This window comes from Populus nigra, chromosome 17 (assembly GCF_951802175.1).
Source record: "Populus nigra chromosome 17, ddPopNigr1.1, whole genome shotgun sequence".
Lineage (NCBI taxonomy): Eukaryota > Viridiplantae > Streptophyta > Magnoliopsida > Malpighiales > Salicaceae > Populus > Populus nigra.
Window position 1 is genome coordinate 3,183,965 of NC_084868.1, and position 17,117 is coordinate 3,201,081.

Genomic DNA, 17,117 nt, shown 5'->3' on the forward strand with positions numbered 1-17,117 from the left:
ATAGGTTTTTTTAGCACATAGTGAACATATATATATATATATATATATATTGTAAGTAAGTAAGTAATTAAATTTAACCCATCATCTAATTAATAAAAAGACCAATATTAGTAAAAAGCTCTAAAAAGAAAATTTTTAATTCATAAAAATTGACTATTTAATAGAATGTATCATAAAATACCAGTTACTCTTATTTTTAATTATTTTAAATTTATACACCCTTTAAAACTCTAAATAATATAAATAAACTACTTGACAACTAAATTATATAGAACTATCATTGTACTTTATTTCAATTATCAAAACTCTAAAAAGCTTTAAAAAATCAACAAAAAATTTAAACATTAAAATTTAAAAATAATTATTTTACTTCAAAACTCATAGTAATAAATTGAACTATTTATTAAATATTAATTCTCTTATAGGTTATTTTTTCTGTTGTCTTGCGTTGTTTTTACTATTTTAAACAAAAACTGATAGTATCAAACCTTTCTTAATTGTTATTTAGAGAATGAAAGTAGTGTTTGCTTCAATTCTTTTCATAAATCAAAAACTAATTTATTTATTCATTTATTTATAATCATGTGGCATATAATTCAATTATGTCCCTAATTTTTAATTAAAGGCAATTATAAATTATATTATGTGTTTCAAAAATTAAATAAATAAATTATTATTTGATAAAACAAGAGATTAATCTAGTAAATATTCAAATTTATTTATTTATAAATAATTCTAAATAATGTGGCTGCCAGTTGGGTTTAGCAAGGCCGTCGGACTTGGCTTGGGTCCGGCAGCCAAGATAAAAAATTAAAAACAAAATTTTAAAAAAAAAATTAATTAAAATTTTTGTTTAGAATACTTCAAAAATAGTTTAAATATTTTTTTATAAAAATAAAAAAAATTAAAAAAATTAATTAACATTTCTGTTTAGGATACTAAGGTAGTTTAAATGTTTTTTTTATAAAAAATATTATTTAGGATACTTCAATAGTAGTTAATGTTTTTTTAATAAAAAATAAAAAAATATTAAAATAATTAATTAATATTTCTGTTTATGATACTTCAAGGTAGTTTAAATGTTTTTTTTAGAAAAAATAAAAAAACAATTATAAAAAAATTAATTAACATTTCTGTTTAGGATATTTAAATGTTTTTTTGATAAAAAAATATGATTTCTGTTTAAGATACTTCAAGGATAGTTTAAATTGTTTTTTTATAAAAAAAATAAAAAAAATTAATTAGATATGACTATCAAATCTAAGGTGTTTGGGTCTATAGCGGATGCCAAATCCAAGACTCTAGGGTCTGGCTTGGCCGCCAGATCCTAAAAAGCTTAAAATATTTTTTATATTCTTAATATGTTTTTATTTTTAAAAAAAAATTAATATTAATCCGTTGCACAGCACATACCAATGTACTAATAATCAACACTGAATGCAAACTTAACCTTATCATAACTGGGTTCATATAATGGCGATAAAACATGTATATATTTAGTGTGTTTGGAATGAAAGTGTACCGAGATATGGTTGGGGTTTTTTGGGATTCATAAAAAAAAGTATATATTTTTTTTATTTTTTGTAAAACCATCCATAAAGCACTAAATAAAAATAATAATAAACTCCATACACAAATATTTCACTCTCTTCTTCGCAGCTCCATTTATAATTTTCATCAATACACTACGTTATAAATAACACAAACTTTGAGATTATAGTCCTTCTCTTAAACCCAATAAAAAAAAAAAAAAAACACTTACTTTGCATTGTTCGTGACCACCCAGTACAGTGTTTCATCTTCAACAGCTGTGAAAAGGCAAACCCAAAGAAGATTACTCAAACCTCATCGCAAAGCCTCCTTCACATTTCAGCTATAGGAATCTATATGCTATAAAAGTCTTGAATTCGGATCCTGTTTACCAAACTTGAAGATGAGCTTCAAGTCAATCTTTTTTCAGCCTCATTGTTTCGATGGTTGTAAAATATTAATCCTCTTCGATGACAATCCAGCTTAGTGGCTATTTTCTTAACCCTCATATATATATATATATATATATATATATATATATATATATATATATATAATCGTTTGTTAAGCTTTAGGGGCAACCGATCACGCCAACCGATCACGCCACCATAAACAGACCTCAGACACAATGGTAAGAAGCATGTTCTGACCCTCTAAGAATAATGTCAATGCAATTACCTAATAAGAAATAAAATGCCAGAGAAGAGAATAATGCATGCTTCAAATGTTAATTAATCTATTGCCTCAAGGATCGTGACTAGGCTCTTCAGAACATGTATCTGATTTTGGAGAGACATTTGTGTACGTCCTCCAGGGTTTGGTATAAGAATTCAATCCACCTAGTCAATTCAAGTATATTACAAGTTCCAACATTGTACAGCCCAAAAACTCACCTTCCCTACATAGCCAAATATCTGCGATATCAACTTCCAAAAACTTCTCATGGACCTGAAATTTTTATCTTGGCCACTGTTAGGATCCAGCCTTTGTTCGGCTGAAACTACCGTTTCCCTTTGGTCAGCTTGGCACACCATGGGTATCGGGTGGAACATGATAATCACAAGTCAGTATTCCTTGAAAATGATGGCAAGGGCACGGCCTCTTGTGGACGAAGGATGACAAGCACACCAAACATTCCAAGCATTGGGAGGACAAGGAGCCACTTCAGCAGTTTATAGTAATGCATGTGGAATGTAAGCGAGAAGTCATCTGAGAAATAGAGTCCATTCTTATCAACCATCTCCACCAAAACAGTTCCAGTAGTTCTCACTCCAACTGTTGGAAGTTTTATCCGATATTTTCCTGGACGATCAAAGATTTGATTTTGCTTTATCCGTCGTTCACCTTGATAATTGCCAGGAACTAACAGGGTTGTCTGTATTGTTCCAAATGAAAAATAGAATTATAAGGTATTCTTTAAATTGTTGTTGAATACAATAATTTGATTGTTCAAGGAGCAACTTACAGTGACATTATAAGGTGCTTGAGACCCAGACGGGATTCTATACTTGTCCACAATCTCAAATTCCACCCAGAAGCTCTTCCCCTCCTCATCACGGAAACTTCTTGATGAAGGTTTAATATACACCCCTTCACGGTTGTAGCGGTTCGCTACATTGTTTCTTCCTTGATTATTAGATCTCCAAGCCTGAGAATTGCACAGTATGCTTAATACTTGAAACATACAAGAACATACAAGAAATCACAACAAATATGGTTCACAACTATCCTGCCTTCAGGGGATGATGTGGAACAGGAGTTGAAAAGCAAAAGACATTTCCATTCATTGTTGAAACTATGAGATCAAGATCATCTCCACCATCAACATTGTCTGCCAAGACCATGCTATATCTGAAGCAGAAAGATCATGATTTGGATAAATCACGAAGCGCAATAAATAAGTTGAATAGTCAAAATTTAAGGATATAAGAATATCTTACGAGGTTTCACCAATATCAACAACATCAGCACAAGAAGTTGGTCCATCTATAAGGTAAAGATAACCATCGAATGATGTTGTAACAAGTGTGAGTCCCTTGTTTTTCTCCCCACGTTTACTTAAGTCAAGAAGAAGAACTTGATTCATCACTCTCCCATGAGTTCTGTATGGGTAAGGCCGAACAATAGAACCATCCTTGCCACTAAGAACATATATGTTACCTGATAGTGTAGGGACTACAACATCAGTATGGCCATCCCCATCAACATCGCCTATAGTTGGACCCTGAGGAATGTTGCAGTCTATGTCAGATCAATCTATCATGAAACAATTAGGCACTTTTTCACTAAAATCTCATTTAAATGAAGGTCATGCACAGGTTGCATGCATTCAGGAAACAAACAGTCCTGTCAAATCACTCTATCATCAAACACTTGGACACATTGTCACTAAAATCCCATTTAAATGAACATTGTAACACACGTTGAGCTTCAGATTGTAGTTTTACATTCAAAGTACTATAAAAATAATGAGTATAATTGGATATTATACTAACAGCTGTTACACCAAGTGGTGATCTCCCAAAGGTGTTGGCTTCAAGACCTAATTCCAACATCAAAGGATCAAGAATACATGCCCATGCCATCCACAAACAAAGCAAAGACAATATTTGATTAATTCCCCCCCCCCCTGCCAAGTCCGAAGTTATAGCATGATCTCCCCCACCCACAGAAAGGCCAGACAACAAGTATATCCTCCATGCAAATGATATTAGAATCATAATTTTTGCACTGAAGTTTTTGTTAAATATTGACATAAGAACTACTAATTCCAGTACAAGCATGACTTGCATCTACAAAACAAGGAAAGAAGTTTCTATTGCCTTAAATTTGACACCCCCTACCTCAAGTAAAAAAGGATATGACACGATGTATTTGTACAGTTGCACCCCTAACATAATAAAGATTTCTTTTTGTACAAAAGCATCTGTGTTTGCGCTTTTCTGTACAAGTAATATGTGGAAACAAAGTACCTAGTGTAATCTGATTTTTCAAGAATCTAAATCTGGAACCTGACAAGCCCATTCTGGATCAGGCAATGAAGCACCAATTGCTCAATCTTAAAATTTAACCACCAGTAGACCAATATTAACTATGAAATGCAGTTAGCGGACACCAGATATTGAAGGAGATGATACTTAATTCATATATACGACATCATATTAAGAAGAAAGTAAGAAATTGAGATCCAACTGACCTGGGAAACAAGACTCTTAAGGTGCTTTTCCCAAATTTCTTTTCCTTGTGATGTCCATGCAGCAACATTTCCATGTACATCAGTGGTCACTAGTTCAATTTTTCCATCATCATTGATATCAGCTGCAACTACAGCGCCTTGAATTTCAGCCATTTCCAGAGGGAAATTTTCCCTAATATTTCCTAAATAAAACGATAAAGTTTAGCTTCCAACTTTGTTTGGAGTATTGGAACACCACACTTGATAAGCAGTTAAAATAGAAGAAAATTGATGTGGGAAACTTTCTTCAATATTTTTGGCCTAATAATGTTTATTGCATTATTTCAATAATGGCTAAGATTTTTAGGTTTTGAGGAGTTTAAGAAGAGTCTAAGACACAGTTGGTAAATCAATCATAATGTTTAATCCGACCATTAAATCGAGCTGAAATTTTATAGAAATGATTGCCTGCAAATAAGGCTCCAAAGTTATTATGCGGGATTGTCTTTATTTACCCTATTGTATTTGGATTCTTTTTTCTATTTAGATTAAGACTTTTAATTTAATTAATATTTTATTATTTAGGAATCCTGATGCTAGATGGGTTCTATGGATTAAGAAAGTTTTAATTAGGAATCTTTTTCAATAAAGGATTCTAAGTCTAGGACTAGTATAAATAAGGGTGTCTAGTTTATTTTTGGATGATTCAGATTATTATTTAGACTTTAAATAATCAGAGACTTTCTCTAAACTACTCTAAAGCTACTACTCTAAAGCTTAGGTCTATAACCTTAGGGCTTGAGAACCCTAGTTTTATCCATGTTATACGTCATGTCAAAAATACTCACGAGATTTCTACATAAAAATCATTTTGGTTTTGTAAAGATTTTAAGGCATGAAAATCAAAAGTAAATACATCAGAAACTTCCTTTTCATATCACTCGAAACAAAAATCCTTGTCAGATAAGTTTGGATATTTCTCTAGATGTAGATACTGAACAGATTAATCTTTAGACTGCGTGCATTTAAATTCAAAAGTAAATACTGTCTACAAGAAAGTTTCATCTTGTTAATTTCCAACCACTTTGAATTCTCTTCAAATACTATAAAATAGGAAAACGATGATAAATTGATTCATGTGGTGATAGGTAAAAGAGTGTATCAGTCAAACAATCAAACTCAAACTCAACTCAGCAACCAGAAAAGGAAAAAGAGAGAGAGAGCAAATATGATGGTAAAATGCCTACGAAGATAAGAGAGCTGCACAAGCAATTTCAGAGAAAAATAGGCGTGACTAGTTTGGATGCCAATCACTGTTGCATTTAGAACAGGAAAAAAATCACGTGAAAAATTGTATTCAGTGATCTTGTATGAAGAATAACATAGTTAATAAGGCTGAAAGATAAAAATAATCAATGAAAGCTCATTGGTAGAAGAAAGGATGGCATTACAAAGAGGGAATGTTAAAGAAAATGCAGGGTGCAAACTCAAATTTACCATGATGATCTAGGACATAGAACAAGCCAAATGAAGTCCCAACAAGAATGTCCAAGTTCCCATCACCATCCAAATCAACCACCGAAGGCGAAGAGTATATATATGCACGAAATTTTGCAGTACTTGTACTTAAATCTAGTTCTCGAGTCCACTTAACTTGCTTTGTATCAAGGTTGAATACAACAACAGAACTGGCAACATATTTCCCAACATCGATATCACCAAGCTCTTTCAAATGCTCAGGATTGTCATAATACCTGTCAATCAGGTAACACCATTAGCATGGACTTCATCGACAGAAAATTGACTGAAAGAATATGCAATGACGTTGGAGAAAGTTTATTTTAAAAACAGCACACAATTAATATCTGACTTTCAATATATAAGAACACGGCAAATATACAAAGTTGTGACACCAAAAAGAGAACTCACTCATGATCAAAGAAATACGAAACTGCAACAATCATTTCAGTTACTCCATCATTATCAATATCAGCAATCACCTGATGGGAAAAAAAAAAAAAAAAAACAATGTCATCCGTGTGTCATCACTGCATCTTACTTGTATCCGTGAAGAAAAGTCTTCTACTGCAATGCATTACTAGCAATGAGTTTTAGACTCACAGGAGTGCACAAGATATGCGAGTCAATATTCACATAATCCTCTAATCTCTCATGTTTCCTTTCTTTCCATTCTTCATCTCCCCACATGGATTCATCAACATAATCATCATAGTCATAACTGTACTCATCGGCTAATTCATCACTTTCACGGAATAGCTCAAAAGATGAATCTGCATCTGCTTCTAACCCTTCATCATTTTCAACAGTTGCCGCATGAACATTTTCATGGTCATTCTCTTTAGATTCTGAGCCACCTTCATGTGAGCCCTTTGAATTGTCATCTTCGAGAAGCCTTCTTCCAGTGTTTGTTCCATTCTCTGCATTATTGGTTTCCTTCTCTACTGTAATGGTTCCATTCTGAGTTTTATTGGTTCCATTCTGAGCATTATCTGTTCCATTTGACCCAGCACCTACAGAAGAATTATCGACTTGCGAGGACAGTTTGATCATTGTTTTCGTTTGATTCTCGCTCATTTTCTTTCCAGTCTCAATTGATGCATTTGCTGGATGACTATTTTCTGTTGATGTAGAAATCGAAGAATTTGTTTCAGGTGTATTTTGATGTGTATTTCCAGTTGTGTCTACAAATTTGACAGCCAATGTTTAACAACAAGGTCAGTTTGTCTATGTTTCTTGATTTTTACTATCAAAATGCCAGACCAAGCTCAAAATAGACCTGGACAGGATTCATGATATCATATAAACATTAAAGTTTCCATGGAAAAGAAAAATTAATATTCATCTTGTACTCCAGGACCAAGCTCAAATAAAAATCAATACAAGGGCAAAGTATGCATCTAGATCTAAATGTGTATAAGGAGCCAATCAAGGGCTCAGAAACCTATTGAAGACAATGGGGATTAACACCTATTTTTGGCGCTTTCTAGTTCCTCCTACACTTGGATTACTACAGGAATGAACAATACAATTCAAATTACCACCCACAAGTTTTTGCTTTGCATTCAGCATTACCAAGAAAATATCAGATAGAATTATGATTTCAACATCTTCAGTACTGTAATCCCTAAGGGGGCCTGTTTGTCAACCTGGAATAAAGACTAGCAATGGGAATAGAAAAGAAAAGAAGTTCATTCATTTCCATCCATGGTGCTAGGAAAGCAATGGCTATGAGAACTAGAGAAGAAATGAAAAGAGATCCTTCCATATTTTATAGCCACTGACAGGATGCAGGTTATAAAACTAAAGCCAATAACACATCCATAAAATTACACTGCATTTATAACATTCATCCCCCCCCCCCACCCAAAACCCAAGGTGACTATCCCTAAGCCGCTACCACCATCATACAGTTAAATTTATTATGGATATTGCATAGCTCTAATCTCCTTCCTAGTTCTTCATGCCGTGCACATTAAACCCATCCTTCCCATTCCAATTCCAATACAGATTCCCTATTTATCATTCTTGGTTACCAGATGTGCCTGTAAAGAATGGAACGCCATATGTTTTAGTTTAACCGATCTTTAAGAGCAATTCTACAGTGTCTCATTTCTATAGTTATATTTCAAGAAGTCAATGGGGTTTTGAGACACACGATAGAGTGTAGCCTTCCTACATCCATAAACCCTCACACTCCAACCCTAAAAAAGATTTTAACTCAGAACTGCCAAGTTCAAATCCTAAGCTCAAACCATTGGCATCTGTTAGGGACTCTGTGTCACATATAAAATAATAAAGAGGATCAAACCAGCTTCTGTCATCCTTCAAAAGAAAAGGGAAACAGGAACCACAGGCAACTTCCTCAGTTGACCAGTAAAATATTAACACTAAAGCAAATAAAAGCAGTAACGAAGGCACAAACAGTTATGAATCCAACATTAACTTACGAGACTGTGATTTGTTCTCAGTAGCCTCTAAGACAAGTTGGTCATCATGAACATCTGGGTGAGAACGATCCACGGGATCTGGATCCAGACCCACATACCAATTCTTTTTAACTCTCCTACGAGGCACTTCCAGTTTATCAGTCATCATGTATCCTGAAACCCTAAAATAGAAAACATATATAATCCATTAGCTTGGGCACCTAATCCAACACTACCTAAAACCAGTAATATAAGACAACAACTACATAACAACAACAAAAAAAATACCTGAAGAAGAGAACTTCACCATTGTAAGTAGCCAAAGCAATCTCCCTCACACCATCCTTGTCAATATCATATAGGAGAGGACTTGCATGCACCGTTGATTGGTGAAATGCAGGCCAACCTGATAAAATGTTGTAGTTGATCTTATTAAGTCTGATTCATAACCCAGGATGAAAATCGAAATTGAAACTTTACCTGGGATTTTGTCTCCATCAGAACCTTCTAGAGCTTCAAGATAGTGAACAAAAGAAGGAACCACTACATCAAGTTTTCCGTCACTAAAATAAATGCATGTAAATATCATTAAAATCCCAAATGATAATTAAGTAAACTAAAAGATTAGTTATTTAATTACCTATTGATATCGGCAATCAATGGAGTAGCGTAAACGCTAGAACTCACTTCGGTTTGCCATCTCAGCTCTAGATTTCTAGGGCACCGTGTATTCAACAACGCGTCCTCATCTCTATTCACGTAGGAATTCAAATTAACCAGAATTAGATCTATCAATCTAGCAGAAATCATAAAATGATTGAAATTAATTGTAAAATTAAAAGAAAAAATCGAATTCACATGTCAGGGTAACCAAGGGCATCGTCCGTGGCTTCTCGGTCTCGAAATTTGTTCTTTTTGGACTCATCTCCATGAATGGAAGTGGTGAATAATAAGAAACAGATCAAGAAAACTCTAATCGCTGGAGGTTTCATGTGATGGCTTTTGGTTTTTCACTTCAGAGGTAGAATTAATTAATTTACGGTTTAGAAACTGTTTGGTTAGTGGATAAGTGAATACGTAATCAAATTAATGGGGATTTATGGAATTTTGATAAACCCTAATTAGGGTTCTATGGAGATCGATCGATCTCTCTCTCCATCTAAATTTTTTCGACGAAGAAAAGTTGAAAACTGAAGAGAGACGAGGACATTTCAAAATGCCCCTTGGTTTTTGTTAAATTATAATCACATGCAGGTAGAATCTAACCATGAAGGATTTGATGGGTAAACTTATAATTTAATACTTAATAGTTTTCGGGTCGGGTCGGGTCGGGTCTACAGTTACCAATTTTCCGTGTCTAAAAGGCATTAAGTGACGCCGTTTAGCTACTAAAAAATCCAACTTAGCTGTCAGTCAGTTGTACAAAATAAATGGAAGGATTGCATTTTGTACTAAATGCTATCTTTATTTGTATTTTTTTTTCATTGTAAGCTTTAGTATTTGTTTGGAAATGCATTTTAGAATATTTTTGTAAAAATATTTTTTTAATTTATAATATATTAAAATAATATTTTTTTAGATATTTTTATTTTTAATATTAGTGTATAGAAATTATCAAAACAAATACATAAAAAATTTAATTTAATATTTTTTCAAATAAAAAAATTTAAAACGTATTTTTAAAAAACATATTCTACCACATAAAAAAAACATACTCCTTATTTGCATAAATTTCTACAATGAAAGTCATTAAATCCAAGCCTTTTTCTAGTCTAACAATTCCTTCTAATCCAAATCCAACCTTTAATAACTTCATGGTATAAACACAATTTGATAAATCAATTTATTTTATATGCAACTCATTTATTTAAGAGGCCCATGAATAAAAAGGTTAAAAATAGAGTGATAACCCAATATGCATAAACTTGACAAGATATCAGATCCAACATCCTTGAACTTAGTTACGTGCTAAGATCAAATGTTTGTGGGTCTAGCAAAATATCAGACTCAACTCCTTTAAACTCAGTTACACGTTTAGCCCAAGCACATGTGGGTCTAGCAAAATGTCAAACTCAACCCTTTTGAACTCAACTACACATTAAATCCAAACGTTTGTAGGTGTGGCAATGTATCAAACCCAACTCTCTTAGGCTTGGTTACGCACCGAGCCCAACGCATACGGGTCTAGGAAGACGCTAGACTCAAATCCCTCGAGCTTAGCTATACGTTGAGCCCAAACACATTTAGGTCTGGAAAGACGTCGAATCCAAAATCCTTGGGTTTAAAATCATTCTAGATCCAAACATATAGTCGATGGTTTTTATTGGCCTCATATTGGATCGCAAGCTATCCCTAAAACCCTTATAAATGTTTATGATAATCATTCCCATATACTCCTAGAAGTATAAAAGTCCTCTAAGAGCCAATTATATTTCAATCAATATTAATTCTACGAAAATGTTATTCTCATCAACAATAATGTTGTATACAAAATAATTTATAAAAGTATTTTATAGCTCTATTGTTTGTCCATTAGTACTAATAATCTGTAAAGGTAATTCTCATCAACATGAATGTCGTGTATTTCTATCAGTATTAATGTTGATGTAAGAGACTTTTTCCTTATTAATATATTCAATAGGAAAAGACTTTCGACCTCTTGAGCAAAATAACAAGATTCAAAATAGAAAGGCTATAAATACACTCTGAACCACCTATGTAAAGGATTCAAGATCTTTATTCTCTTATCATACATTTTCAAAGCATTTATCACACAAAAGCTAAGAATAAACATTCTTGTTCTTAGAGTTTAATGTTCTTCCCCTTATTTATTACAACCCCTTAATATAAAGTCATGAATTTAATCATTTTAAGGTCTCTAAAACCCATAAAAGGAATTGTTTTGTAGGAATTGAGAGTTTTACCATCATCACTTTGCTTTTCTAGTTCCTAGGAATAGAATGCTGATATGAACATATGATCATCTAATTTCCAAGCACTCAAATTCTATTCCTGAGCATATTGGATCCTAGGAGATCATCAAATGGTGTCGTATGTAGGGAACGATCAAAAGCCATCAACTATTTTTCTAAAGTTGATTTTTGACACACCAAACTGCTATTAATGGTATACAATCAAGAAACCCTTGGGATGAGACATGTTACGAGCCTCCTTACAGCAGCTGGCATGTCTGCTCCTTCAGAGTTTTAGCAACTCATTAATCGGGTGCAAGCTCTTACCCAAGTCGTCTCGGTATCCTAGGAGCAATGACAAACCTTGCCATCCTAGCAAGCCCCTACATATGATGTAACTGTTTCGTTACCATTTTCTCAACTATAAGTTGGCCCCTCTTCCAAGAGATAATCATTTTATCCAGAAGATGCAGGGTAGGATGACATGTAGAGCTTTTCACTCGAACGATCCATTAGCCCCTTGGAGGTCATTCTTATCAACACAAAACTCTCCCAACAAACGATCACTCCAAATGTTATCAATATTATGTCATTCCACGCTAGAATCCTCTAGCTCCCTAAAGTCTATCAAGCAAAAGTCTGGAATAAGCATGGTCGTTTAACACCTACAATCCTCGTAAGATAAATGGATATCATTTATCTAAACAAGTCTTACATACCTATATCCCCAAGGAGTATATCTTTACAAAGATGACCTTAAACAATTATGATGACCTAGCAGATCCAAAATAGCATGTCCAAAACATATGTAACAACCTTGAGCTAGTTATTCCAAGATCTTACCTTTGACCTTTAGGGGGTCAACTAGAGCATCGTATAACAACCTAAAGCTAAGCTCTATCATATGTTTCAATGATCTTTATGCGAAACTCGTGTCACGATTCAACACCAACATACCCACTAAAAGGAGCTCCACTAAACTCTTTAGCATTACTCGGATAAGAGGGTAGTCATCCAAGATGGTGATGCCACATGCAAAATCCTACCAATGACCTTTAGAGGGTCAACCAGAGCGTGGTATAACAACCTAAAGCCAAGCTCTATCATGGGTTACAATGATTTTTATGCGAAACTCATGTCATGATTCAACATCAACATACCCACAAAAAGGAGTTTCACTGAACTCTTTAGCATTACTCAAATAAGAGGGTAGCCCACTCAAGTATATTTATAGATGTTCAATAAATAGATGTTTAAAATGGACGAATTAATAGAGCTGATAACCTTGGAAGCTTTGATAAGTTGGGTAAGAAAACATTCCTCGTGGAAAGACTTGTATGCCTCATTAGACAAAAGCCTTATGAAAGTAAAACAGGTTATGGAAAATCACAAATGGTGACATGAACCTCCATTTTTCTATCAAGAGTTTCAGGATGAAAAGCCCTTTAACCAAATTTGTTCTCCTATTAGAAAGAATAATTCAAAGAAATGTTAGAAAATGCTAGTGAGAGAGCATGTGCAATACCCTGAAAGGAGGAACACCATCCCCCTAAACGCCACCCTCACAAAAGTTTTCACGACCATTAAAGGAAAATACTATGTTTAGTATCCACCTTCCATGAAATCACCTCCACACATACGCACCTCTAAAAATTGCTTATTCCACAAGCATAAATGGCATAATACTAAAGAATGCTATACACCGATGAAGGAAATTGAAAGGCTGATTGATAGGGCATTTGAACTAATTTTTTAAAAAGCATATATGATAAAGAAGAACCTAGTCAACTCATCCAAGCTCTTGTTAAGATAAATGTGATTCTAGAGGCACCTAGGTAGAGGGGACACCTCTATTGGCAAAAAGAAATATGAAAAACAAGTCATAATAATAGCTCATCAGCAAAGTTCATGGCACAAGCCTATTGTTTTCACTATAAAAGATAGAGAGGAGTAATTTATCTCTATAAGGATGCACTGGTTATTTTCATGGTTCTGGTTAACCATAGAGTTCACAAGTATTGGTGGATGGTGGCAACTATATCAACATCTTTTCCAGAGATGTTATGTCCTAGATGGGGATATATCCCTCAAGGATGACTCATTTGAAGACCTATTTGATTGAGATTAAAGAATCAAGAGTACCTGTAAAGGATGCATTGAAGATCCTAGTCACGATTGGCAAGTACCCAAGATACCTCACCCTCTAATAAACATTTATGATGATAGACATGGCTTTAGCCTACAATGCAATAATAAAAAGGCCTCTCATACAGCAGATCAATACAGTCATAAGCATATGGTACATGGTCTTGAAATTTCTACTCAGAATAGGTGGCTACTATAAGGGGAAATTAAGGGACATTTAGGCACTGCACCTCTATACATTTAAAGGGCAAAAAGTACTTAGTTTTTTTCTTACTAACAAGGGTCCCTGAAGAAAATGATGAAAGTCCAAATTAAGACTATAGAGCAGTTAAAAAAAGTGTTTCTGCACAAGAGGAGAGGGAAATAATCGAGGTAAGCTCTACCTTGGAGCAACCTCAATAGCAATGATTGATTGTTTGTCTTTTCGCCCATAAAATTGATTTTGCTTTTAACATCTCAAACATGCCATGCATCAATTTGGACATGGCTACTCATAAACTCCAGGTCAATCCAACCTACCCTCCAATCCGATAAAAGAAGATTTTTTTTGGAAGACAACATGTAATAACTATAGAAGTGGATAAACTACTGACTGTTGGGTTCATCTATGTAGTCATGTATTCAGATTGGCCAGCTAATATGGTCTTAATATAAAAAAGCACTGGAAAGTGGAGAATGTGTGTAGACTTCACCAACCTGAACAAGGCATGTCCAAAGAATAGTTTTCCTCTCCCAAAGATTGACAAGTTGGTAGATCAACAACTGGTTTTTAGTTCTTGAGCTTTTTTTATGCTAACTTAGATTATCATCAAATCCCTATGCATCTAGAAGATGATGAGAAGACTTTTTTTCATCTCATAAGAAGGAATATTTTGTTACCGTGTAATTCTTTTCAACCTAAAAAAAATATAAGAGCTACCTACAAGCTGATGGTCAACATAAGAAGGAATATTTTGTTACCGTGTAATTCTTTTCAACCTAAAAAAAATATAAGAGCTACCTACAAGCTGATGGTCAACAAAGTGTTCAAGCATCAAATTGGAAAGAATATAGAGGCTTATGTGGATGACATGCTAGTAAAAAGTATGACTTATGAACAAAACCTGAGAGACCTAGAAGAGGTTTTTTCTGTTCTAAAAAGTTATCGAATAAAGTTGAATCCAGCCAAGTGTGTATTCGCCATCAGAGGAGGAAAAATTCTAGGTTTTTCTAATAAACAACAAAGGAATATAACCTAACATTTAGAAGATTCAAGCAATCCTTGATATGACACCTCCTCAGAAGATTAAAGATGTTCAATTCACTAAAAGATTGGCTACCCTAAACAAATTCATATCCAAATTGGAGAAACATAACCTATCTTTCTTCAAGACTTTGAAGAATATCACAAATATTAGGTGGACACTAGAATGCTAGAAAGTGTTTGAAGAGCTCAAAGTACACCTCTCTACCCCTAAGATTTTGTCATAACCAAGAGAAAATAAGGGTATACTCTTTTACTACGGGTTTTTGATCAGGTAGTCAGCTCAGTATTAGTTAAAGAAGAAGAAGGTGTACAATGTCATGTCTACTACTCCAACTGAACCCTCCATGATATTGAGACTAGATACTTGAAAGTGAAAACGATGGTTTTATTTTTGGTGAGTGCTTCCACAAAATGAAAACTATATTTCCAAGCTCACCAAATTACAGTACTAATAAATAAACCTTTATAACAAATCCTCCACAAGCTAGACATGTCTAGAAATCTAGTGAAATGGATGATTGAGTTGGGAGAGTATGATGTTTTATATACCAGTAAATACCAGTTATTAAAGGACAAGCTTTGACAAACTTCATAGTCGAATGCTCATTTGGAAATATGGATTAGGATGAGCATGTCTTAAAATTTGTCTCTTTAGAATTCATGCAATTGATCCCACCTTGGAGATTATATGTCATTGGATCCTTCAATTCTAAAGGCAGTGGCGGTGAAATAATGCTTATAAGCCTTCATGGACAAGTCTTCGAGTATGATATTTGTTTTGAGTTTTTAGCCACCAATATATGTCATGGTATAAAGCTCTCCTAACAGGTTTAGGCCTAATAAAAACGTTAAAAGCTTTTCCTCCTTTTATCCACAGTGATTTCCAGTTGGTAATAAAACAATCTCAAGGGATATTCGAAACTAGAGACCCCACTTTAATGAAGTATCTATAGAAAGTCCAAACACATGTTTTTTGGAAAGATAAGGGAAAGGAAATAATAATTGATCATATTTTAATTGGAAAAAAAAACAATAGTGTGGATCTCTTGTACAAATTAGTGAGCACCAATTCGATTGAACTCCATTTAGAAGTATGAATTGAAAGCTTGTAGAGACTTGGTTTAGAAAAAGGGTCAAGTATCGCCTTAATTGACATAAATGATGATTAGAGAACTTTTATTAAGAATTATCTGCACACATGAGAACTGCCTCGGATAGAAATGAGATCATTCATCTAACTGGACGAGTAGCAGGGCACTGCCTAGTTAATAAGGTCTTGTACAGATGGTATATCTTAGCTTATTTGTTCAAATGTTTATCTCTAGCAGAGAGCATTAATGTTTTGTGGGAAATTCACGAGGGAATATGTGGTCTACGCATTGGCTCTAAAGCTTTTACTGTTCAGGTCACTAAAGCAGGTTCTTATTGGCCAATAATTATTAATGATGCTACCAACTTAGTGAAATTGTGTGATTAATGTCAAAAATTTGCATCGATATCTAGACAACTTTTTGCAAAATTAACCACCATATCTTCTTCACGATCTTTCCTCCAATGAGAAATGGACATATTGGGTCCTTTCCCTAAAGCCATATGGAATAGATAATTCATCTTGGTGGCTATAGACTACTTCACCAAATAGGTCAAGGCAGAAGCTTTGGCAGATATCAATACCAACAAGGTCATTTCCTTTATGTGGAAGAACATCATTTGCAGATTTAGGGTTCTAAAGGTCTTAATCACTGATAATGAGACAAAGTTTGATAATCACAAGATGTAGGAACAATTTTAAAGGCTTCTTATTGACCATTGATTCTCTCCAGTATCTCATCCCTAGACAAACAGTCAAGCCAAACTCACTAGTCACATCCTACTTAATGGACTTAAAAAAAATAACATATGCCAAATCAAAATGGGTAGAATTGTTCAATGAGATTTTATAGGCCTATAGGACCACCTAGAAGGTATATACTAGGGAAACTCATTTTCTCTTCAACTATGAAATTGAGGCTATGATCCTGGCTGAGATTGGATGCTTGAGTCATCAATAGTTCATTACACATCAAAAGGCAATCAACAAGGCCTCAAGACCAATCTAAATCTCCTAGAAGAAACTCGTTTAACTATAGGAATCAGAAATGAAGCCTATCGATATAGAACGA

General features: G+C 34.0%; 2 protein-coding genes and 1 long non-coding RNA gene across 5 annotated transcripts in view; 1 reads left to right on the forward strand and 2 right to left on the reverse strand.

The window, feature by feature from the left end:
• LOC133677053 (steroid 5-alpha-reductase DET2) overlaps positions 1-17,117 on the forward strand; it is an 80,153-nt gene that overhangs the window by 35,691 nt on the left and 27,345 nt on the right. The window lies entirely within an intron of this gene.
• On the reverse strand, positions 1,597-9,909 carry LOC133677127 (protein DEFECTIVE IN EXINE FORMATION 1-like). Of its 3 annotated transcripts, XR_009835695.1 has the most exons (14): positions 9,511-9,909; positions 9,293-9,403; positions 9,133-9,215; positions 8,941-9,058; positions 8,674-8,834; positions 6,827-7,407; positions 6,635-6,705; positions 6,203-6,459; positions 4,727-4,908; positions 3,471-3,754; positions 3,264-3,381; positions 2,996-3,178; positions 2,424-2,905; positions 1,597-1,808 (listed from the first exon to the last, which is right to left on the reverse strand). XR_009835695.1 is itself a non-coding variant. In XM_062098961.1 (13 exons), the coding sequence occupies exons 1-13, from the start codon at positions 9,642-9,644 to the stop codon at positions 2,588-2,590; spliced, it is 2,538 nt and encodes an 845-aa protein (XP_061954945.1). In that variant the 5' UTR covers positions 9,645-9,909; the 3' UTR covers positions 2,247-2,587. The 3 variants fall into 3 exon arrangements, 2 of the variants coding, with proteins under 2 accessions (XP_061954945.1, XP_061954944.1); XM_062098961.1 differs by lacking the exon at positions 1,597-1,808 and having other exon boundaries at positions 2,247-2,905; positions 6,827-7,344; XM_062098960.1 differs by lacking the exon at positions 1,597-1,808 and having other exon boundaries at positions 2,247-2,905.
• Positions 7,896-8,665, reverse strand: LOC133677128 (uncharacterized). The gene is made up of 2 exons (XR_009835696.1): positions 8,382-8,665; positions 7,896-8,268 (listed from the first exon to the last, which is right to left on the reverse strand). It is a non-coding gene; the product is annotated as an uncharacterized LOC133677128 (long non-coding RNA).